General features: G+C 39.8%; 1 protein-coding gene across 1 annotated transcript in view; it reads left to right on the top strand.

The window, feature by feature from the left end:
- The window catches only part of LOC124801919 (scaffold protein salvador), a 56,803-nt gene extending 31,663 nt beyond the window's left edge, over positions 1-25,140 (top strand). Inside the window, exons 5-11 of the mRNA XM_047263108.1 lie at positions 7,625-7,784; positions 8,484-8,639; positions 10,140-10,275; positions 18,981-19,167; positions 21,842-22,014; positions 24,204-24,369; positions 24,463-25,140. Of these exons, the coding sequence (XP_047119064.1) occupies positions 7,625-7,784; positions 8,484-8,639; positions 10,140-10,275; positions 18,981-19,167; positions 21,842-22,014; positions 24,204-24,369; positions 24,463-24,580 (1,096 nt within the window). The 3' untranslated portion in view covers positions 24,581-25,140. The remainder of the gene's footprint in view (positions 1-7,624; positions 7,785-8,483; positions 8,640-10,139; positions 10,276-18,980; positions 19,168-21,841; positions 22,015-24,203; positions 24,370-24,462) is intronic.
- The last annotated feature ends 541 nt before the right edge of the window (positions 25,141-25,681 follow it).

The following is a 25,681-nucleotide window of genomic DNA, read 5'->3' on the forward strand; positions in this document are numbered from 1 at the left end:
CAGTTTTCTGCTAGTGGGAAAGATGACACCCGCCAGTGGCTGAACAGCTCAAGAGTATCTGGTCGTAGGCTTCACACTCATCCTCAGTCCCGGAGACTGAGCCAGTGAAGTCCTCCCAGCCAGGGAAACCCAAGGAGCAGCAAGAGAAATCCAAAAAGAAGACCCCTAAGACCAAGGAAATTGCAGTGGCACCCACACCACCGATACAAGCTCTGTGTCTTGAGGATGGGCTGGGAATTCTGGCATCCGCTGAGGACCTAGATCTCGCCAGACCCTCAGACGCAATGGATATAGACTGCTCAGGCAGTAAGTCGGTGGCAGCAGGTGACTCTGAGGCGTAAACTGCCTCATTGAATGTTCCATGCCTTCCCAGTCTCACAATGACGTCATCCTCCAGTGGAATTGCAACGGTTTTTTCCACCACCTGGCTGAGCAACGGCAACTGTTAAGCTTTACACCTGCTATCTGCATTGCCATCCAAGAAACCTGGTTCCTGGCAATGCCGACCCTTGCCCTCTGCGGTTATAAGGGATATTACAGGAACTGTAGTGACTATAATCGAGTGTCAGGTGGAGTTTGCGTTTATGTCGTAAACTCAGTCTGTAGTGACACTATGCCTCTTCAAACCCCTCTTGAAGCTGTGGCTGTCAGAAGAAGGATAACATAGGAAATAACTGTCTGCAATGTATATCTTCCTCCAGATGGTGCAGTAACCCTGGATGTATTAAATGCACTGATTGATCAACTCCCTAAACCTTTCCTACTTTTGGGAGATTTTAACGCCCACAACCCCTTGTGGGGTGCCACCATGCTTACTGGCCGAGGCAGAGATGTCGAAACTTTATTGTTTACCTCTTAAATACTGGCGCCGCCACCCATTTCAGTGTGGCTCTGGTAGTTACCCGGCCATTGATTTATCAGTTTGCAGCCCAAGATTTCTCCCATCTATCCACTGGAGAGTACATGACGACCTGTGTGGTACTGACCACTTCCCCATCTTCCTGTCACTGTCCCAATGTCAGGCCCACAGACGCCTGCCCAGATGGGCTTTAAATAAGGCGAACTGGGAAACTTTCACCTCTGCTGTCATTATTGAATCTCCCCCACATAGTAATATCAATGTGATGGTTGAGCAGGTGACTACAACAATTGTTTCTGTGGCAGGAAATGCGTTCCCTCGCTCTTTAGGGTGCCCCTGGCATAATGCAGTCCCTTGGTGGTCGCTGGCATAAGTGGCACCCTTCCCTGGAGCACCGTATAGCCTTTAACCGACTCCGTGCCCGCTTTCACCAGCTTATCAGACGATGGAAGCAGGAGTGTTGGTAGAGATACGTCTCGACCATTGGGTGCCATACGTCACCTTCCCAAGTCTGCAAAGGTCAAACGTATTTTTTGGTACCAGACCTCAACAGTCATTCCTGGTGGTACCATAAATGGTGTGTTATCTAACGACACAAACGTGATTGCTGAGCACTTTGCTCGAGCCTCTGCATCGGAGAATTTCCCCCCAGCCTTTCGCACTCTCAAAAGGCAGCTGGAAGGGAAAGTCTTCTCATTCACTAAATGCCACAGTGAGTCCTGTAACGTACCATTTACAGAATGGGAGCTCCTCAGTGCCCTTGCACATTGCCTCAACACAGCTCTTGGGCCTGATCAGATCCATAGCCAGATGATTAAACATCTCTCATCTGACTACAAGCAACATATCCTCGTCATCTTCAATCAGATCTAGTGCGACGGCGTCTTTCCATCACAATGGCGGGAGAGCACCATCAGTCCAGTGCTCAAACCTAGTAAAAACTCGCTTGATGTGGATAGCTATCGGCCCATCAGCCTCAGCAATGTTCTTTGTAAGCTGCTGAAATATATCGTGTGTTGGCGGTTTGTTTGGGTCCTGGAGTCATGTGGCCTATTGGCTCCGTGCCAGGGCGGTTTCCGCCATTTTCGCTCTACCACTGATAATCTTGTGTCCCTCGAGTCTGACATCCGAACAGCCTTTTCCAGACACCAACACCTTGTTGCCATCTTTTTTGATTTACGAAAAGCGTATGAAACCACCTGGCGACATAATATCCTTGCCACATTACTCGAGTAGGGTCTCTGAGGCCTCATCCTGATTTTTATCCAAAATTTCCTGTTCCTTCATACTTTCCATGTCCAAGTTGGTGCCTCCCATAGTTCCCTCCATATCCAGGAGAATGGAGTCTCACTGGGCTCTGTATTGTGTCTCTATTTTTAGCGGCCATTAATGGTCTAGCAGCAGCTGTCGGACCCTCCGTCTCACCTTCTCTGTATGCAGACGACTTCTGCATTTTGTACTGCTACTCCAGTACTTGTGTTGCTGAGCATCGCCTACAGGAAGCCATCCCCAACCACAAGATGCAGTCATGGGCTCTAGCCCATGGCCTCCAGTTTTTCCCACCATGAAGAACAAATGTCGGCTTCATACCTTTCATCCGGTACCAGCACTTTACCTAAATGACGATCCACTCACTGTAGTGGAGACATACCGATTCTTAAGCATGGTTTTTGATACTCGTTTGACTTGGCTTCCTCATCTTTGTCAGCATAAACGTAAGTGTTGGTAGCATCTTAACGCCCTCCGCTGCCTGAGCAACACCAACTCGGATGCAGATCACTCCATTTTGCTGCAGCTCTACAGAGCCACACTGTTTCAAACCACTTTCTCTGTGTTAAGGATTATGTCAAAACCCATGATGAGACATCATCAAGTTGCTGTAATTTCTCACTTAAGTGTTTTACAATATACATAAAAGGAACTGAACTTGCCATGAATTTTGAAATTCACAAAACAATTGCTTGTGAGCAGAGAGAGATTAATCGTTGTCATCCAAGAGATTTATGAGCTAGCACTGCTGTTGTAGTCTGTTTGTTCCATTACACAAACTGCTCAAACAAAGTTCAAGTTTTGCTCGTAATTCTTGGTGGCAGAATGATGTTGCTGGTTCTGGTAGGTCAACCTCTTCATAACATTGGAGAAGTGCAGAAAAAGCAGGAAGCTCCCATTTATGTTCATTACCCTCCTGTATCTGAGGCCATGCCTTTTGCAACTGCACAGCATAATCACTTGTTCAGGACAATTGCATCTGTTTTGCACTCTGCTAGCTTGTCACGTCTTTCTAATTCCCCATACTGAAACTGTTACCGTATCACTCTTTATTCTCAGACAATTTTCACAGTTACATTATATGCCCCCCCCCCCCCCCCCCCCCCCCATGAACCATGGACCTTGCCGTTGGTGGGGAGGCTTGCGTGCCTCAGCGATACAGATAGCCGTACCGTAGGTGCAACCACAACGGAGGGGTATCTGTTGAGAGGCCAGACAAACGTGTGGTTCCTGAAGAGGGGCAGCAGCCTTTTCAATAGTTGCAAGGGCAACAGTCTGGATGATTGACTGATCTGGCCTTGTAACAATAACCAAAACGGCCTTGCTGTGCTGGTACTGCGAACGGCTGAAAGCAAGGGGAAACTACAGCCGTAATTTTTCCCGAGGGCATGCAGCTTTACTGTATGATTACATGATGATGGCGCCCTCTTGGGTAAAATATTCCGGAGGTAAAATAGTCCCCCATTCGGATCTCCGGGCGGGGACTACTCAAGAGGATGTCGTTATCAGGAGAAAGAAAATTGGCGTTCTACGGATCGGAGCGTGGAATGTCAGATCCCTTAATCGGGCAGGTAGGTTAGAAAATTTAAAAAGGGAAATGGATAGGTTGAAGTTAGATATAGTGGGAATTAGTGAAGTTCGGTGGCAGGAGGAACAAGACTTCTGGTCAGGTGACTACAGGGTTATAAACACAAAATCAAATAGGGGTAATGCAGGAGTAGGTTTAATAATGAATAGGAAAATAGGAATGCGGGTAAGCTACTACAAACAGCATAGTGAACGCATTATTGTGGCCAAGATAGATACGAAGCCCACACCTACTACAGTAGTACAAGTTTATATGCCAACTAGCTCTGCAGATGACGAAGAAATTGAAGAAATGTATGATGAAATAAAAGAAATTATTCAGATTGTGAAGGGAGACGAAAATTTAATAGTCATGGGTGACTGGAATTCGAGTGTAGGAAAAGGGAGAGAAGGAAACATAGTAGGTGAATATGGATTGGGGGACAGAAATGAAAGAGGAAGCCGCCTGGTAGAATTTTGCACAGAGCACAACATAATCGTAACTAACACTTGGTTTAAGAATCATGAAAGAAGGTTGTATACATGGAAGAACCCTGGAGATACTAAATTATATAATGGTAAGACAGAGATTTAGGAACCAGGTTTTAAATTGTAAGACATTTCCAGGGGCAGATGTGGACTCTGACCACAATCTATTGGTTATGACCTGTAGATTAAAACTGAAGAAACTGCAAAAAGGTGGGAATTTAAGGAGATGGGACCTGGATAAACTGAAAGAACCAGAGATTGTACAGAGATTCAGGGAGAGCATAAGGGAGCAATTGACAGGAATGGGGGAAATAAATACAGTAGAAGAAGAATGGGTAGCTTTGAGGGATGAAGTAGTGAAGGCAGCAGAGGATCAAGTAGGTAAAAAGATGAGGGCTAGTAGAAATCCTTGGGTAACAGAAGAAATATTGAATTTAATTGATGAAAGGAGAAAATATAAAAATGCAGTAAGTGAAACAGGCAAAAAGGAATACAAACGTCTCAAAAATGAGATCGACAGGAAGTGCAAAATGGCTAAGCAGGGATGGCTAGAGGACAAATGTAAGGATGTAGAGGCCTATCTCACTAGGGGTAAGATAGATACCGCCTACAGGAAAATTAAAGAGACCTTTGGAGATAAGAGAACGACTTGTATGAGTATCAAGAGCTCAGATGGAAACCCAGTTCTAAGCAAAGAAGGGAAAGCAGAAAGGTGGAAGGAGTATATAGAGGGTTTATACAAGGGCGATGTACTTGAGGACAATATTATGGAAATGGAAGAGGATGTAGATGAAGATGAAATGGGAGATATGATACTGCGTGAAGAGTTTGACAGAGCACTGAAAGACCTGAGTCGAAACAAGGCCCCCGGAGTAGACAATATTCCATTGGAACTACTGACGGCCGTGGGAGAGCCAGTCCTGACAAAACTCTACCATCTGGTGAGCAAGATGTATGAAACAGGCGAAATACCCTCAGACTTCAAGAAGAATATAATAATTCCAATCCCAAAGAAAGCAGGTGTTGACAGATGTGAAAATTACCGAACTATCAGCTTAATAAGTCACAGCTGCAAAATACTAACACGAATTCTTTACAGACGAATGGAAAAACTAGTAGAAGCCAACCTCGGGCAAGATCAGTTTGGATTCCGTAGAAACACTGGAACACGTGAGGCAATACTGACCTTACGACTTATCTTAGAAGAAAGATTAAGGAAAGGCAAACCTACGTTTCTAGCATTTGTAGACTTAGAGAAAGCTTTTGACAATGTTGACTGGAATACTCTCTTTCAAATTCTAAAGGTGGCAGGGGTAAAATACAGGGAGCGAAAGGCTATTTACAATTTGTACAGAAACCAGATGGCAGTTATAAGAGTCGAGGGACATGAAAGGGAAGCAGTGGTTGGGAAGGGAGTAAGACAGGGTTGTAGCCTCTCCCCGATGTTGTTCAATCTGTATATTGAGCAAGCAGTAAAGGAAACAAAAGAAATATTCGGAGTAGGTATTAAAATTCAGGGAGAAGAAATAAAAACTTTGAGGTTCGCCGATGACATTGTAATTCTGTCAGAGACAGCAAAGGACTTGGAAGAGCAGTTGAATGGAATGGACAGTGTCTTGAAAGGAAGATATAAGATGAACACCAACAAAAGCAAAACAAGGATAATGGAATGTAGTCTAATTAAGTCGGGTGATGCTGAGGGAATTAGATTAGGAAATGAGGCACTTAAAGTAGTAAAGGAGTTTTGCTATTTGGGGAGCAAAATAACTGATGATGGTCGAAGTAGAGAGGATATAAAATGTAGGCTGACAATGGCAAGGAAAGCGTTTCTGAAGAAGAGAAATTTGTTAACATCCAGTATTGATTTAAGTGTCAGGAAGTCATTTCTGAAAGTATTCGTATGGAGTGTAGCCATGTATGGAAGTGAAACATGGACGATAAATAGTTTGGACAAGAAGAGAATAGAAGCTTTCGAAATGTGGTGCTACAGAAGAATGCTGAAGATTAGATGGGTAGATCACATAACTAATGAGGAAGTATTGAATAGGATTGGGGAGAAGAGAAGTTTGTGGCACAACTTGACCAGAAGAAGGGATCGGTTGGTAGGACATGTTTTGAGGCATCAAGGGATCACCAATTTAGTATTGGAGGGCAGCGTGGAGGGTAAAAATCGTAGAGGGAGACCAAGAGATGAATACACTAAGCAGATTCAGAAGGATGTAGGTTGCAGTAGGTACTGGGAGATGAAAAAGCTTGCACAGGATAGAGTAGCATGGAGAGCTGCATCAAACCAGTCTCAGGACTGAAGACCACAACAACAACAACATTATATGCTTATCAACATCTGTCTAGTCCATTATCAGGAACCAGTAGCAGTATGATAAATGTAAATATTACACAGGAACTTCATATAACTTACAATTTCTTTATAATAGTCATAAGGATAAAAATATCATCTATGTTTATAGTGTAGCATAATTTTGACATTAAAGCTAGTAAGCATTTGTATCATGTATGTTTAATATTTTGTTGCTTATATGAATTTGTGCATTGACTCTGATGAACTTATTTCCCCTGCTTTAGAGCAAGGGAAGGGAGTGACACACACACACACACACACACACACACACACACACACACACACACACACACAAAGAGAGAGAGAGTGAGAGAGGGAGGGAGGGCGATGTGCAGTGAGTAATATGGATTTGTAAATTTGTGACACCCATTAACAACCATTCATCGCCGAAGTTTTGATAAAGCTTTGTATTTTGTGATTGTGTCCCCCTGTGGTGGATAATACAACATTTAAGCTTAAAAGTGAATTTTTTTATGCAGACTTTTTGTGATAAAATGTCCATGTCTGGTATGTACTTTGTTGTGACCTTACATGAAAACTAATTATTAGTGCAAGCTAAAGCAGCTTTTCAAATTGAACAGCCCAAGTGGAAATTCTCCTGTAAGTCACTGAATTTATCAAGTCTGTTGCGAAAGAAAGGGTAGCCTTAATGATTCATTACTTTTTAAAAATCTTCAGTAATGTGCCTCTGTGGAAGAAATTGACTGTATTTCATGTTAGGTAATGAGTTTCATGGTATATAATACGTTTCTCGTACCACTTTTAGGTTACTGACCTGTTTCACAAGACTGCTACTGATGAATGTGAATACTCATACAGTTTCTATATCACCTGCTAAATTTTGTAATGTGCAGATGTTCTATTTACTAGAATTGAATAACTTATATTGGAGTAATGTATTTTCAAAATTCTGTTTCAATTAATGTGACATATTAAGAGCGTTTTCCACTGTTAAACTAAATGGGGCAAGTTGCTCAGTCATATACAGATGTAGGATGAAAATAACTTAATAAATAACATATGGAAACCATAATTTTTCTTTATGTATGGTATTATAGGAATGTGTAATTTTTCTTTAACAGGTTTGCAAGCATGTCTGTGGGTAGTGGAAGTGGCAGTGATGGAAGTGGAAGTAATTCACGTTTGCCTCCCACAACATATGGAACAGCTTTGGTTCCTTCAGTAAGTCATACATATTTCAACCAGTACACTGGATCTGAGTACAGCCTGAATAAAATGCAGGTAAGCGATTCAACCGCAGGAGCATAGTTGTGTGCACTTCATTGTGAAGAGAGGTTACTTGGAAAAGAAAAATCTAAGATAATGAAAACTCCAGGAAGGAATGTGGACAATGTTGGAATAGATAGTTGCTGCTTACCGTAAAGAAGACACATTAAGTTGCAGACAGTCAAAATTGAAAGACTCTTACATAAAGCTTTCAGCCACAGCCTTTATCAGCAAAAGAGAAACACACACAAGTCATACAAACAAGCGAGCAAATCTCATGCAGTCATGACTGCCAACTCCAGCAGTTGGCAGTCATGTGTGCGCAGTGTGTGTTTGTGTGTATGAATGGTATGTGTTTCTCTTTTGCTGATGAACTGCTGTGGCCGAAGTCTTTATGTAAGTGTCTTTTGATTGTGCCTCTCTGAAACTTAATGTGACTTTTCTACAGTAAACATCAGTCTATCTTTTCCTACATTGTTAAAAAATCTCTGAATAAGTTAAGATTTCTGTCAAAATTAGAACAACAGATTCTTCCACACTGATCTGTATAATAATTTTCTTGGCTTGTACTTTGTACATTTGGAGTCTTTGGAACTATGACTGAAGGTTTCAATGTAATTAGTGAATTAAAGGGTTCACAGCTATATTGTACATAATTTGCATGCTTGAAATTGTTAAGTTTCCTCATGAAAGTGCATATGCTTATTATTGCAGTCACCTCAGCTGAGTCCCAGCTATATTTCTGTACGTGGATCAACAGAAGCTACTGACTTACATGAACGTATTCCAATCCACCATGAAGTAAACTATGGAAATTCTTCGGTCTACCATTCTCGTGTGGAAGAATATAGAGTATCACCATATCAACAGGTATCAGTGACTGTAGACAGAAAGCACTTGTTACATGTATCTGAAAAATATAGTAGTGATTTATGAACAAAAAAGTACAGATATGAGAGTACAATTTGTGTGTGTGTGTGTGTGTGTGTGTGTGTGTGTGTGTGTGTGTGTGTGTGGGGGGGGGGGGGGGGGAGGGGGGGGGGGTGTTGGAAGCCCTAAGGGACAGAAGGAATGGTTGATAGAGGTAAAGTGAAAGAAAGTAGAGCATGACAAGGAGAATGTTGTCATGCCCTTAAATGCCCACTATCCTTCCCAACCCTCCCACAGTTGTATTCCACCATCCACCAAACCTACACAATATACTCATCCATCACTACGCAACTCCTGCTCCCAACCCCTTACCTCGTGGCTCATACTCGTGTAATAGACCTAGATGCAAGACCTGTCCCATACATCCTCCCACCACTACCTACTTCAGTCCGGTCATTAACATCACCTATTCCATCAAAGGCAGAGCTACCTGTGGGCAGTCATGTGATCTGCAAGCTAAGCTGCAACCATTGTGCTGCATTATGTGGGTATGACAACCAACAAGCTAAATTTCCACTAGTGGCCACTGACAAACTGTGGCCAAGAAACAAGTGGACCACCCTGTTGCTGAGCACGCTACCCAACACGACTTCCTCCATTTCAGTGACTGCTTCACAGCCTGTGCCATATGGATGCTTGCCACCAACACCAACTTCTCTGAATTGCACAGGTGGGAACTTTTACTGCAATATATTGTATGATCCTGTAACCCTCCTGGCCTCAACCTTTGTTAGTCATTGTCCTCACCCATGCAGCCCCATCCCTGTTCCCATTCCAGCACTACACAGCCCTCATTCCACCATCACACCCAGTCTTTTTGCTTTTCTCCTTCTCCACTACCCCCCCCCCCCCCCCCACCTCTCACCTGCTCTCCATCTAACCTGCAGCACTTCACTATCTGTCTATTTTTGACGAAGGCCTTACTCGCCAAAAGCTTCATTTGTGACAGTCTTTTGTTGTGCCTATCTGCGACTCAGCATCTCTGCTATATGGTGAGTAGCAACTTTCCTTTTCGTAATATTGTGTCATTGTGATGTGAATAGTGAGTGAGAGAATGGAGTTTTTGTTTAAATGGAATTATATTTGTATCAAAGTTCACAAAAAATTCTGCAATGTAAATACCAGTATTCTGCATTGATGAAATGTACCAAGGTGCTTTAATGTTTACCGTAAATTTTTTTTTGTTCCAGACACTGTATATTAGTGGCTCAATTTGGAAATGCTCTTTATATCCATAACTTTTTGCTATGTAATTATAAATTTCTGTTTTGTGCAAAGTTTTTGACTTACTTACAATTAATAACAAAATTAATAAAATTCAACATTGTAGTATTGTTTTTGTTTCAGTAAATAGATTCAGCGTCATTAATTTGTTCTCTTTTAAACATTCCTAACTTTGTTGTTATTTTAAAAGTGTTAAAAGATAGTTAAATGTCATAGGTCCCTGTGCCATATAATCAGCATGTGAGCATCCATCCTCTGCACACACCTAGACAGTCACACCAGAGCTTCCACAATGCACCAGCCCATTCATCACCACACCAGCAAGCTCAAGGAGACCAGAACTCCTCACAAGGTACTAATTACATGTTAAGCTTAATTTCAAAATATGGGAAATCCTGTAGACTTGCAGTGTAAATTTCCATTTATTTCACATTCAGAATGTAGTTTAAGGTTGCCAGACAAATGAATCTGTTGAAATATCAAATACTTCAGGTTTCTTAATATAAACAAAATTGAGCTGTAATTTAAGATGACATTTCACTGGATAATCAAAATTGGAAAATAAATATACATAATTTTTATTTTACCGGGTGTATATGCCCTGGGACAAACAGGTAAGCTGGGAAAAACCTCAGAATTTTTAGAATTCTGTGAATTTTTTGTTGTTTTAATTTTCAGTTGAAGTTTTGTAATTTTAACTGGTAAGCACTGATACTCTAAGAAATAATTTTACTTTAGCCTGGTACTGCAGAATACTACTGCAGCAATAAAATGTAACTGAGAGAGAAACACCAAACTACAACTTTAGTTGGAAAGAAAATATGCCATTTACAACAAAATACATTGCACACACAAGCATCTGCCAACAGCAAAATGTGTCAAAGGCTTTATGATGAAGACTGTGCAATACTTCGTAACAACAGATTGCTTTCGATGAGCATGACAGCACAACAGTTTATATTTCTAATAGCCCTCAGGCAAATATTGTGAATTGTGGTTTGAGACGTGTTACTTTCAGAGTAAGTTTCCTTTAATGCTAGATGAATTGTGTTACATGTGAGAATGTGCGATGAATTTCTTAAATTACAGAGCGTTTGAATTTGATTCAAAACTTAACACTTTGAGGACCAGCCACTTAGAAAAATTTTGGGCCCAAAAGACCAGCCATTTATGTCATTATTTAAAATTTTACTGGCACAATTGTGTTTGATATATTTTAAAGGGTAGCATCACCAAGCTTGAAGGTTAGTTCTTTCATTGATTGCAAATTCTGTAGGAACAATGGCAAAAAGTATAATTATTATTAACAAAAAGTGCAAGGTGAGCTCTTGAGCAATTTCACATGTTATTAGCTGTTCTTTGGAAAAGCTGAAGTGCTTGACTGAACATTTATTTAACCAGATGACCCAGAAATGTTCAGTGCACAGCAGTGAAGTTTATAATCACGCTTGTCAGAAATATTCAGCTGCTGGAATTTAAGCTGTGCTGCTAGGATCCTGTCTAACCGCACCCTTGGAAAAAAACAGCAAAAAATTTTTCACAAACAATATTATATGTGAACGCTTAGTTTTTCGTGTAGCTACACTGCATATATATTAATTTAAACCATTAACTTCTCCTTTTTGTGTGTTCGTGCTGTTTAATGGTTATGTTGCTATAGGCTGATTACATCACATACCCTGTGCTATGAATATCTGCTGTCACTGAAATATCAAATACTTCATGTTTCTTAACATAAACAAAATTGAACTGTAATTTAAGACGACATTTCATTGGATAATCAAAACTGAATGGTGACAGGAGCAATGATTGGCTGACAAAAGTGCATCGCAATTTCGATTTCAAGGTGTCGAGAGCTAGTGTGCAGTATTTAGTGGAATTCATATTTTTACTTTTGTAATATGAAAATACACAATGTACTGTACATGGTTCTGTACATCAAAGATCAGTCCGAAACACGTTGTTTTTTTCTGGGTTTCATTTCCTAGAGTGCCAGGAATTTCTATGCCAGTGTATAAAATCTGTACCATTAAAAAAAAAAACAAAAAACAAAAAAGGATTGATAAGTTTTAAAGCTCTGAGGGAAAGTATATTGTCACTCAAAACAAAACAAAAATGTACTACTACCTGGGATATAGTTCATTTTCACTCGGGGAAGAAATGTGTTTTCACACAGGAAAAAGTGTGTTTCCACTGTATTTTTAACCGGGAAATCTGGGAAAATGCAGAATTTTTTTCCACGTCCACATATATACCCTGTACATAGGAAGCTAGATGTGTGATGTGCTGTCACCATGGTTCCAGATACGATACCTGTAAGAAGAATTATTGAACGACTTGTTAAAGGACGTGGATTGTGATCTTGGCCCAAAGTTTTTGCTGCGTTACTTCCCTTTCCATACTACAAATATAACCTTTCACTATACCACACTCTGCCATCACTGGCTGAGACCCCCAGGGGGCTGTACAGGTCTGTAAATGTTTGTGGTGATATATGTGGATCCTCATCAATGCAGAAACAAATCTTTCAGTGAGAGGTCTGAGCTCCTGCTCCACCCTGTGGGCCATATAGGTTCTCAAGTATTCGTAGGTCCTCATAACATAGAAACAAATCTTTCAGTGGTAGGTTGGCTGTTAGAGATCTTCAGTACCCAACTAAAACGGGTTGACAGAGTAGTCCCCCTGAAAATGAATTGGAAAAAATCAAATGTTGGTTGTTATAATAGGCCACAACAGTGTCAAGATATCTTTGTGATGGAAAAGAAGTATACTTCGAGAAAATGTCCCTCTTATTTGTGAATAAAACTTGGTAAAATATTGCTGCTTCGCATGGGGAACACTTGTGATTCAGATTGCTATGTTTTGGAAAGCGACCTCACTTCTGAATACGAATGATTTGGGTCAGTATTCAGTAAGCATAAAACAAGCTTTGAACTTCAATAGGGATATCATAAGTTATAGAGAAGTCGTGGATGTGGATAATGTTGAACTTCAAATGGCATGGTAAGTGGAAAGTATAACAGAAGCACATTAAGCTCAGATTTATGTGAATGAAGGTAAGATCTTAAGAATCAATCTATAGCAGTACTATGCCAAATATATAGTCACTCAACAGTTGGTTTTAATGGTAAGGCAACTTGGGTAAAATGTGGTAGAGATGATCACTTAGTAGAATAATCATCTTCAGTGCCAGACTTCAGTGTAGACTGCTTAAGTGATCACTCTGGCATAGGAATTTCCAGGTATATTTAGAAGAAGAAGAAGATTAGTGACCAATAGAATTTCACACACACACACACACACACACACACACACACACACACAAAGGAAGGAGGACTGTGTGTGGACTGGCAGTATTCACCCATGATACATGCCATTCTGTAGCCATTATCCTCACAACTCAACTTCAGGCAGTAGCTATTGATGTAGGCACATCATTAAGAATAACCATATGTTTCCTTTATCTCACTGGTTATGAATCTATGGATAACACAGCAAACTCAGCTGTCCCTTTCTCCTCCCCAGAGACTTCAGTGTACAGTGCATGCTGTGGGCAAACTGTCTATATTCAGACACGAAGCCAACATCGGCAACGCGGTAGAACATATCATTACTGTCATCCACAATGCTGCTAATATCCTTACCTTGGAGCCCTCTTAAACCTGGAAGATGAGCAATGAATGTCATTTATCCATCAGAACAAGTGGACGGCATTGTGCAAGTTCCTTTGCAATCCACCTGCTTAAAACTGTGCAGTATTTTACATTGCTCAGGCAAAAATGCACATTGCCAGAGAGAACAAATAGCATTCTTGACAAGAATTAGTACAATGATTCAGACTTTCATACTTAGAGGAAAGCAATTGCATCTCCTTCCTGAATCTGGGGAAGGAGCCCTATCTGATTCTCTTTGTGGACATCTTTTTTGTTGTTGTCTAATCTGGAGGCTATTGCTTAGTAACAGTAATTAAGAAAGCTGGAATTAAGGGCTAAAAACAACAGGCGTCAAATATCTCTCTCTCTCTCTCTCTCTCTCTCTCTCTCTCTCTGTGTGTGTGTGTGTGTGTGTGTGTGGTGTGTGTGTGTGTGTGTGTGTGTTGTGCAATCTTCATTGTGTAATGAATCTGAACTTTGACTAGAGGACATCATTTTTGGTCTCAATAAATCATTTATGGTCTTGGGCCTCAGCTTCTTATGCTGAGCCTGGGAATCACCTTTAACCATCAGGCAGTTCCATTATCCAGCCTTTAATTTTCATTTGGTGCCAGTAGAACATATGCATAAATTCCAAAGGAGCAACAAGACAATTTGGCACTGAAGCAAAGGAATAATTTAACAGGCTTGGTTCGATGGAGCTGAATGTTTGGACCAAGTATTCTCCCTGGTTAGTAGTGAAGCATAGGCCAGTTTTAAAGTTGACATAGGACAATAAATCCTGTACACTAGATTTTATTTCTAAAAGCAAACCTTCATTCCTCTTAGATTAGCTGCAACATTTTACAATTATTTACAGTAACAGCTTTAATAAGGGCCCTACTGTTGACTGCTTAGTAATCTCCCCTGACCATGTCATTAGGATTAGATTTTCAGACATGTTTATGGTTCTCGATGTTAAACTGTATACAATCCAAATGTACTGGAGCATATGGGATAAAATGATGTAATATTTATCTCCTGTGAATCCAGAAGTGCCCCACTGAAGTAAATATACCCAACAGACACAATGGTGGGACAGCTTGAAGGTATTCTTTACTTACTGCAGTGAGAGGGAAGGGAATACCATTCTATCGGATGCCAAGCCACGTTGGAATACTGGGAAATACCAGGCTGAGAAGGCAGCAGTGGACACTTAAAACAAAAATAGTGATACTACAAAAAACATTTAAAATACAGAAAAAGATTATCAGGGTGATAAAAAAAGCTAAGTGTAAGGATTCCTGTAGACCCCCTCTTAAAACTCTGAAAATATTGCCTCTGCCTAGCTTGTATATATACGAAATACCAATTTTCACAAAAGGGAGCATCTTAAAAAAGGAAAAATCTCTTCAAACACAACTATAATATACACACATATGAAACTAGACAGAAGATGAACCTACAAAGGATCACAGTAAATACAAACTTATGCAAAAGAGGAGTGTATCATTCTAGAGCTATGTTATATAACAATATGCCTTCCTAACTAAAATGCATACCAACATTAAATGCATTTAAAATAAAGTTAAAACAGTTTTTGCTTGACCACTGCTTCTGTTCTTTGTCAGAGTTTATGGAACTTCATAATAAGTAAGCCTCATTTACTGAATTTCACTAATTGTCAATTCATAATAGAGTTTACATTGTGCTTATCATGTCATCTCACTTAATAACTGATATTATCACATGTAGAAGCAATGTAGTACACCAACCTACATTATTATGCATTTTTATTGTGTCAGCAATTTAGTCAAAATGACTACTGTATTGTAAACTAACTGGGTTTACCACTATCCTATATTACATGTACAAACAATGTACGAAACTGATTATTGGACCAATAAATAAATAATACCACATGCTATCCCAGGTGCTATTACTTTTTTTTTTTTTAAAGAGAGAATAGGGCACAATCTTGTGACCCACAGACACCTCCTCTGCTGGGGAGTATCACCACATTTATATTATGACAAGAGAGCAGCATTTTTCTTGGTACTGATTATTTCTTTGTTTTAAATAACTGAGAGATAAGTGTGGGATAGGTTTCAAGTTCTTGTGTGTTATCTGGACTTCTGCCCAAATTACTGGGTAGAGTATTTTAATGCCTGTTACTGGCTGTTTCTTACTGTTCTTAGTCTCTGATAAAAACAGTCATGTTTAACTGCAAAAGCTCATATGTTAACTACCTTTTCCTTGTTATCAGGGTGGCCTGCTCCTTCCATGTTTTTTGTTAGTGGTCAGCAGCCAAATGTGTCAAGAGAAGCATTTTTTGCACACTCAGTCAGCTACTACTTCTTTTATTTAGCTTTTACTTTCGTAATAGGAAGAGTTTGAGTGTACACACACACACACACACACACACACACACACACACACACACACACACACACTCTTACCTATTTTAATATACTGATAAACAACTGCTCATTTTAGATTCACCAGTCCGATAATTTTTCAGGTCACCTGTAACTTATGAAAATGCATTCTGTGACTGTGCACTGATGTCAGTTGTTTGTAACATGTTAAAATTTGTGCCAGACTCAAACTTAAACTTGGGTTTCCTGTATACCATGAGTTATTACCATTTCGGCTGTCCAAGCATGCCAGCTGGGCTGGTCAATCTTCCATATGCCATGTAGTCACAGTTCTTATGCTCACACAGTTTGTGATTCCCGCACAAGGAGGCAAATATCATATTGCCATTTTAGTCTGTTGGGGAATCGCGAAGACTGAAAGTGTAAGGGTTGTGACTCAGTGACATGTGGCAGTTTTGATCAGTCCGGGAGGCATGCTTCTATAGCCAAAGTTGTTAGGTGACTACTCACAATATGTGACCACTGAGCAGTTTGAGTTCCGATCCAGCAAAAATTTTCATGTGTCACAAGCAGTTGATGGCAGTGCATAGTTGCAGAACGCAGATCAGTCCGGGAGGCATGCTTCTATAGCCAAAGTTGTTAAGTGACTACTCACAATATGTGACCACTGAGCAGTTTGAGTTCCGATCCAGCAAAAATTGTCATGTGTCACAAGCAGTTGATGGCAGTGCATAGTTGCAGAACGCAAAACTATTTCCTGATGATGTTTACCACGTGTGTAACTGGCAGTAACCACAGAGGGACAGTATTTTGGCCCTCAAGTATGACGCTATTGTCAGGTATGCATATGAACTGACCAGGGTGCATAGGTTGACTTTATATCCCCTCACCCCACATCTCGTGTGGGTCGCTGTACACTGTCTACACTGAAGGTGGCTACATTGGTGAAGAGAATGCCATGGGTTTGTAGTATGGATGTTGGCACTCTGTCCATCCTGGCTGCCAGTTCATTTTATTTAACAAGTGTCTTCTTGTCTATTACCTCAGCAGTGCCTGGAAATCAGCAGTGAGATGCTGACCACACTTGCCAATACAACCACCTCTCTGGCCACCTGATGTGCACCCCCTGGCACAGACTGTGTACAGAGCACATCCTGCAGGAGATGGTGGGGCGGGGGGGGGGGGGGGGGGTCCTGTCAGTTGCTTATGCACTCATCAAAGTGGTAATTTTGTCAGCACACTTCATGATGGGGATGTGTGGTATCACTGAAATAGTGTTTTCGCATGAGACAGTGAACTGTTAGTACATCAGTGGACAGTTTGATCAATTAATATATTGGGAGAAATTAGAGAATAACTGTTGATAATAATCAGTGTCAACAAGAAGATTGCCTATTTTTGCATGAGCAGTTACATAAGGTTATAGATCCATAAACAGTGTGGAGTGGAAAACAGCTCTGAAATGTTCTGCCAAGTTTTCATTGTGATTGATACATAGATATGTGCAGTATGATCCTTGATTTTTGTTGAAGTATGCCACTTCTGTTAAATGTCTCTAGATGCATCTTCCCCCTGCTTGTTAACTAATGTGGCAGTTTCACATTTGGGAATAAAACTTCAGGTACAGTCTGATCACAAGAGTAATTCATGGATTTCCTTGGTAACTGATTCGTTTCTGTCACCTCTTTTGATGGTTATGAAAGAATCTAAAACTTCCTAGTGGGTTATAACTGCTGCATATGGATTTGAACCTGGAAAGTTGCTTATCAGTGTTCTCAGTAATTGAGCTATTCAGGCATGTCTCGCGAACAGCCCTCACAGCTTTAGTTTGTTCACTACTTATCTCGTACTTCTCAAACTTCACAGATGCTCTCCTGCATACCTTGATGGATTAGCACTTCTGGAAGGAAGGATGCTGCAAAGAACTGACTTAGTTACATGATACAAGATTGTTTCCAGAATGAATCTTTCACACTACAGTGGCGGATGCACCTTATTGAAACTTCTTGACATTAAAACTATGTGCCAGGTTGGGACTGTTAACATGTATACTTCTGGCCCAGTACACTGTTTTAATCTGCCAGGAAGTTTAAAACAGGTACCAATAATCCATAAAATGTGGTGTACCTGCCACTCATCCCATGCTGTGAAGATAGGGTGCAGCATTTAAGTTTTATTGTTTCACCTTCAGAGTTGTACACAAAGCCGTAAAACAGTAAAACTCCTTTAAAGTATGGCAGACCTATTAAAAAATAATATTTTTTTACAAATATTTATTAGCACCCAGAAATGGCAGTGACTCCGGCAGTGACTCTGTGTGTGTTTTTACATGTGATTAAACCCTTGGCTCTCTCCCCCCCTCCCTCTCCCCCCCTCCCTCTCCCCCCCTCCCTCTCTCCCCCCTCCCTCTCTTCCCCCTCCCTCTCTCCCCCCTCCCTCTCTCCACACCCCTCCCCTCCCTCTCTCCACACCCCTCCCCTCCCTCTCTCCACACCCCTCCCCTCCCTCTCTCCACACCCCTCCCCTCCCTCTCTCCACACCCCTCCCCTCCCTCTCTCCACACCCCTCCCCTCCCTCTCTCCACACCCCTCCCCTCCCTCTCTCCAGAAATCCTCAACTCCACATATAAATATAACATCAAGCAGTACCCTTTAGAACCATAACTAAGATACTGGAGCCACTACATTGTTTTTTTGTTGGTAAAATATCAAGAAATACATCCTAACGAATTCTAAATATGGTTATTTGCTTCCACAGGTTCATGTATTTTATGTCAGATAATGAATGTTTTCCTTTGAGCTTAATTCATTTAGCTATAAAGTTTATATACTATTGAGTATCAGACAACAGATACTTACATTGTTGTGATACTCTGAGTCTCATTAGTTTAAATTGATGATTTTATTTTATCATCATCAGTTTGAATTTCCAGTTTAACAAAACAGATGGTACAAGATTTTAAAATCAGTGTAGCTTTTAAGTATCACATTGAATAATTCATATAAAATTCATTATTTATAATGAGTTAATTTGTTGCTTTGTTACAGCAATTGATCAGACAGAAGAGTTGCCACTGCCACCTGGATGGTCTGTTGATTATACAATGAGAGGTCGAAAGTATTACATAGACCACAATACAAAAACAACTCATTGGAGTCATCCTTTGGAGAAGGAAGGGCTCCCGACAGGTTGGGAGAGGATAGAATCCCCTGAATATGGTGTTTACTATGTAAAGTAAGTTTATTTTATATGCGCTGACTGCTAATTTCAATTTTTAATACTTAAATTTCTTAACCTTCCTGCTAATATAATCAGCACATAATCAAATTGACATTTGAAACATTTGTGCAGAATTTTGTGTTTTTGTTTGCTAATATGTGCTGTATAGCTGTATGAAAAAGTTTAATTTTTAATCTTGATAGTTGGTTCTCGAGATAGCCAGCAAAAGGTTAAGACTTATGCTTAATCTTGTGGTGTAGTGCAAATGGTGAAACTTAACAAATGGTTCTCTATGCTCCAACCTCAAATTGTATGTTGGCAATATCTGTTGTGAGCAGTGATGGGAATGAAATATAGCTGAATAGCCAGTGACATTACTATATTTGGTCCACCTAAAACAAACAGATGTGTATCAGTATATTAAAATAGGCAACAGTAACAAGTGTGTAGTCTCTAGACTCAAGTTTATACATATTACAAAAGTAAAGGCTAAAAATAGTAGTAGTAGCTGACTGATTTAGCAAAAAATGTTTCCCTTGGTACATTTGGTTGGCCGACCACTTATAAAAACATGTGGTTAATATGTGAACTCTTGCTGCAATACATAGTTTCTTCCTTTTACTTTTTCTTTCCCTTCCTCCCTGCCCCCTTTCCATTTACATAATACGTATCATAGCTGCAGATTCTACCAAGCAGTGATGTAATTAATTCACTTTGCAGGACAATAAATCCACAACCTTTAGTGTAGATGCACATTTACACTCGACCTCCAATGGTAATCTAAAATTAGTGAGCATGGAGGACACGTACATGGATGGGGACTGTTGATAGGCAGCGCTAGGCGGGAATGTGAGTTGGATGGCGAGCATACCAAGATAGGCTGTGCATTTGCAATAAACATTGTGCCTGGGTTATGCAATGTTTAATGCAACTGCTTAGTAAGCAGGAGATTCTGGGTTTGAGTCCCGGTGCAGTGCACATTTTCATTCATTGCTGCTCATTCCACACACAGTTCCAATGCAGCTGATATCATTAGTTCATTACCTTTTTCTCTCCTTTCTTCCCCATTCCCCTTCAATTTACATAATCAGTGATGCAGATTTATCATTATCGGTATTATATCCATCATTTAGTTATACAGTCTCTCACTTATCTCTTCGCGCCCCCCCCCCCTCGCCCCCGCCCCGCCCCGCCCCGCCCCCACAAATGTTTATTGGATCTTTCGGTGAACAAATTGTATTTCTCATGGCTTGATCATTCTGTGACGTGTGAAAAAGTTACAACGCTGATGCAAATTAGTGTTTCAAAAAATCTGTTTGGGAAAGGGATAGAGTATGAAATGAAACTGGATAAATTTCTGGCCTTCTGTATGCAAGTATGAGTTGATGAATTATCCTAGTAGTTATCAAAAGACATTATCAGTTGGTAACTAATTGTGTAGGACAGCAAGAAACAACTGAAAGTAGAAACATACTTCGGAAATAAAGGAATAAGTATGCAACATGTAGTGGTAGAAACAGTTACTAGTTGAGGAAAAGTAGTCATATTAGTGGCCATTTTTCTCACCCTGTAATTACCAGCAGTACTTCTACACATTACGCCAAGGGCTTCTTTCCATGCCATGATGTCTAAACATGATTTGTTTACATCGCGCAAGTGTGTTTTCCACTTTGGGATACACTCACTTACATATGTAGAAATGGAAATGCCATGTGGCTAGGGCCTTCTGTCGGGTAGACCGTTCGCCTTGTGCAAGTCTTTCAAGTTGATGCCACTTCGGCAACTTGTGTGTTGATGGGGATGAAATGATGATGCTAAGGACAACACAACACCCAGTCCCTGAGCGGAGAAAATCTCCGACCCAGCCGGGTATCGAACCCGGGCCGTTAGGTATGACATTCCGTCGCGCCGACCACTCAGCTACCAGGGGCAGTCTATGTAGAAATAAAGAAATGCTGTTAATAGTTTTCACATTTTTGCAGAACTTTTGAAAAATGGCAGTGAATAAATACTTCGTGGCATTTTAAATGACATGTTAACTGCTGTATATTGAAGTTATGAAACACTTACATGTTTTCTCAGAGAATAGCTGGACCTACAATATTATAAAAAATAGTATTGGAGATTACTTGTAGTTTACACCCACTCCTCCCTGGATAAGTAATATCTTCTGAAATTTAATTGCAGTATAATTTAATTAATCTAATGTTGATAAAGTGAAACTATTGCTGAAATAACTACACTGGTTTTATAAGGTTATAAAAAAAAGAAAGCTAGCAGTTAAGCTTTAAGTGGAGGAGAAAATTCTTTAAATGGGATTAAAATGTCACTGAAAAATAGTTTGTGTAGTGAATAATATAGCTCTTTCTCCATGTCAGTGAGATACTACCTAATTCTATCATTTACAAAGTAGTGCCAAGCTCAATATTCAGATGACAGTATTCAGGGAATAAATGTGTGTCCACTGATGGTCAGATGAGTTACAACATTTTAAAATGTTAGAATTGCATTCTGTGAATAGAGAAATCCTGTGTAGATATGAAAAATGATAGCAATTGTAATGTATACACACTATTGAGTCAACAGAAAACATTGAGAACATTTGGCATTTGAGATGTAAATATTGTATTAGAATGTTATTTGACTGGATTTGTTGTGCTGAATTTCTTACGTAACTCATTTGTTTCAGTCATATAACCCGACAAGCACAATATGAACATCCTTGTGCACCACATTACATTTACCAGCCAGAGGCAAGAGTTCAGATGGAAGTACAACCACGAATGCTTGCACCACCACCAAGACATACTCATTTTCATCCTCACAGTGTACTTGTTCCTGCAAATCCTTATCTGAATGAAGGTGAGTTAAATTTGAATATTTGACGTGGGATGTCACACTGTGTAGACCTGTTAATTGTGGGGATACTAGTGAGTAAAAGAAGCAGTTACTTTTCATTGTATCAGACATTTAATTTTGCTGTGTCTACTTTTTCTGTTTTCTAGAAATTGCTTGAGGTGGTTTTTTCTGGAATTGTGTTGTCTGATGTTTCAGCCCATTCAGAACTTCCAGTGGTTTAGTAACTTCTAAACCTTAAGAAGCATACCACCACCTGAGGTGTATGAAAATGGATAGGCGCCTCATTGCATGAGCATCTTTGAAAAATCAAAGTGCAGTGTTGCAATAATCTATCAACAATTTTTGTGTCCATTTGCATGCAGCTTTTGATACTTCAGTTCACCTGTTACAGTTTGCTCAAATGTCGCCAACAACACCAATAATAGTGGAGTTTCCATAATCCGAGCTCATTCTTATTTTGCTTGTCACTGAATACTCATAAATGCCAAATACTTCATGATGAATTTCAGCAGAATTTCACCTTTCTCAATGAAGAAACCCTTCACATGTGGCAGGATCATTTACTTTTCCGGCCACTTCGACTAAATATCGTTAGAGGCAAGATGTCATTTGAAGTACTGAAGATGCTAGGATGAAGAACAGCTGAAACTTCTACTGTGCTGCTCAGTAGCATCATTGATGGCAGTTTAGCTGAGACTGACAAACTAGTATCACTATTAAAATATATCACGGTGACTACACCAGTCACTGTGCAGCCCACTCACTCTGTTAAATGAAACTTTTTGTGTGCATTTTATGGCAGTTATCTATGAAATATTGTCAAAATTTCAGAAGCCTCAGAAAAACAGATACAATGCATGCAGCCCTTCTGCGAGCAGAAAAATGCTGATAAACAAAATAACTATTACATCTGAAATTTCTGGACCTCAAGAAAGGTTTTGCAAGGTTTCACTCCAACCCGTATAAAGCACTCCAGAAGCCTATGTGCATTGTCCAGTCTCTGTACCACAAGGTTAATAGTGTTGTTCACTGCTCAGCTGGAATTTCACCTTATGTACCATTCAGTGTTGGTGTGCACCAAGGGTCTGCATATTCACGCCTCCTGTTAATTCTGTCTCTGGACACAATGACAGTAGATATTAAGACATACCATTCTTGGGTGGTATTATATACTGACGATGGGATTTTTTGACAGTTGGGAAAAAAATCAGACCCTGAGCTGAATTGCTAGAGTTGAAATGTAAAAAAAAAAAAATTTGAATGTCTGGGATGACCGTCCAGAGTGGCTGAGCGGTTCTAGGCCCTACAGTCTGGAACTGCGCTACCGCTACGATCGCAGGTTCGAATCCTGCCTTGAGCATGGATGTGTGTGATGTCCTTAGGTTAGTTAGGTTTAAGTAGTTCCAAGTTCTAGGCGACTGATGACCTTAGAAGTTAAGTCCCATAGTGCCCAGAGCCATTTGAACTTTTTTTTTTTTTGTCTGGGATGTGGACATTTAACTACTGGCACCATTGTTATATAGAACTAACCACTCAGCAAAAATACACAGTTTCAATACTTCAGCCATCTTACAACTTTGAACAGAGCCTTGAGCTCTAGTTACTTGTGGCTGGAATAGTGCCAAGTCACAGGAGTGCTGTGTAAGAGGAAAATGCCAAACCACTTACGGGTGTTCATAGATCAGTCATTTGCCTGGTGGATGTATGCAGCTCATAATACTTATCAACCAAAACAGGATATGAAAAAGCTCTGCATGGGGTGGAAATGAAAATGTGGTGCTTTGTGAATGTGAAAAATGAACATACAAGGGAATGTATAATTACTAATAAAGTAAGAGGAACATACCGTAGGTGGTGATGGTATGTCACCAGAACAACAAACTCCAGGAGAAAAACCATCTTCCATTATGACCAGGAAGGAAGTCAACCCTGTGTGTGGCCATCCCAACAAACAGCACTTTTCCTTCTTTATGACAAGTTCCTGTATTTAGAGGACTGGAACTAAAATGTACTCAATTTCAGTAAACATTTGCTTGCTGTTGTATTAATTTTTGGTATGCGAAATTATCCATAGTGTTTTGCATTTGATGTTTGTCATGTAGAAATAACCCTCATAATTAAATGGGTATGTTTTGTGTTATACATGTTTGCATAAAATTATTTAATAAATTTATTCTAATTTTCATTGGCAGAAATACCGCAGTGGTTAGTTGTGTACTCCAGAGCATCAAAAGAATTGGATCACAAGTTGAGATGGGAAATGTTCAGATTACCTGAATTGGATTGTTTTAGTGCCATGTTAACACGTTTATATAAACAAGAACTGGAGGAAATAGTAATGCGATATGAAGCATATAGGTTTGTATAGTAAATTTTATTCTTGGTACAACTATTGTGGGATAAATTGAGCCATATATTGTAATAGGAAGGATAATATATATGTGCTTGCAGGGCTTCCTTGGTGCTTGAAATTGAGCGACGTTTGACGGCTGCTGCTGAACAGTCAGGAGCTACCACAGAGCTATTGAAAGAAGCAGCTTTGTCTCAGCATGTAGAGACCAAAGTATAACATTAAAAAGTTATTTTGTGACATTTTTCAGTGAGAGAACTAGTCACCTTTATATTTTGAAGAAAGTATTGAAACATTTTGTATATTTTAAAATGCAGGACCACTTGTTAGGTTTCTATTAGTGATTATTTGTGTATGTGGTATGTATATATGAGTACATTATATTAAGTATGAGGACTTTAAGGGTTGATATAAAGTAGAGAGGAAAAAGCATTACTCTGGTATAAAATGGGAACTCTTTAACCACTATTTTTATAAATAGCATTGTTTAAAACTTTGATGAAACACTTGAAATGGTTTAATTGAAGGTAAAACTTTTTATAATGGGAAGAAATTATGCAAGTGTGGAGGGAGAATTGAAGAGGAGGAGAATGGGTGAACATATATAAACCTTTGCAGATTGAAAAGGTTTGTTGCTTAATGCTGTTGGTTCAGGCTGCTGATACATATTTTAGTAAATTTTAAGCAGGGGCTGTCCAATAGCTTATAAATAAATAAAGCTTGTCATACTCACCAAGATAAGCTGCTGGATAATGAAAATTTTATTTGCTACAAACTCAGTTGCAAAGATCAGATATCCTGTACAATAGTGGAAAAGAATGAAAATATTTTACCAAATTGATGTGAAAGTAATTCCTTAGATACATATGTTGTTTTACTAAGTCATCAGAACACATCACTTCAATGAGTGTAATGTTGTGATAAACAGAGGTTCACTTCTGCAGTGTTTCATATCTGGAGCTATTGGTTCTGCAGTTTTGGTTTTGAAATGCAGAACTAGTAGAAGTTAAATATTTTGGTGTTGATAAATATTGGTTTGTTCAGCACCAAGAAATTTCATACATGATCATGACTGTGTCTTGTAATAGTCTGATCTGAGTATATAGTTCAGTTGGCAGATTCACTGTATTGTACCAAAGGGCTTAAGTTCTGATATGTCGTATGTAGGTTGTTTCTAGTGTAGAATCAAAGTTTTCAACCTCAAGAACCCTGTGCTAAATTTTCGGGAGCCAAAAGTCAATGAAATTTTGGCAATTTTTACAATTGCTCTAACTTTTCCCTTTACATCCTACAGCAAAAAGCACTTAGACATTTCTTGTA

This window comes from Schistocerca piceifrons, chromosome 1, assembly GCF_021461385.2.
Source record: "Schistocerca piceifrons isolate TAMUIC-IGC-003096 chromosome 1, iqSchPice1.1, whole genome shotgun sequence".
In the NCBI taxonomy this organism is placed as follows: domain Eukaryota; kingdom Metazoa; phylum Arthropoda; class Insecta; order Orthoptera; family Acrididae; genus Schistocerca; species Schistocerca piceifrons.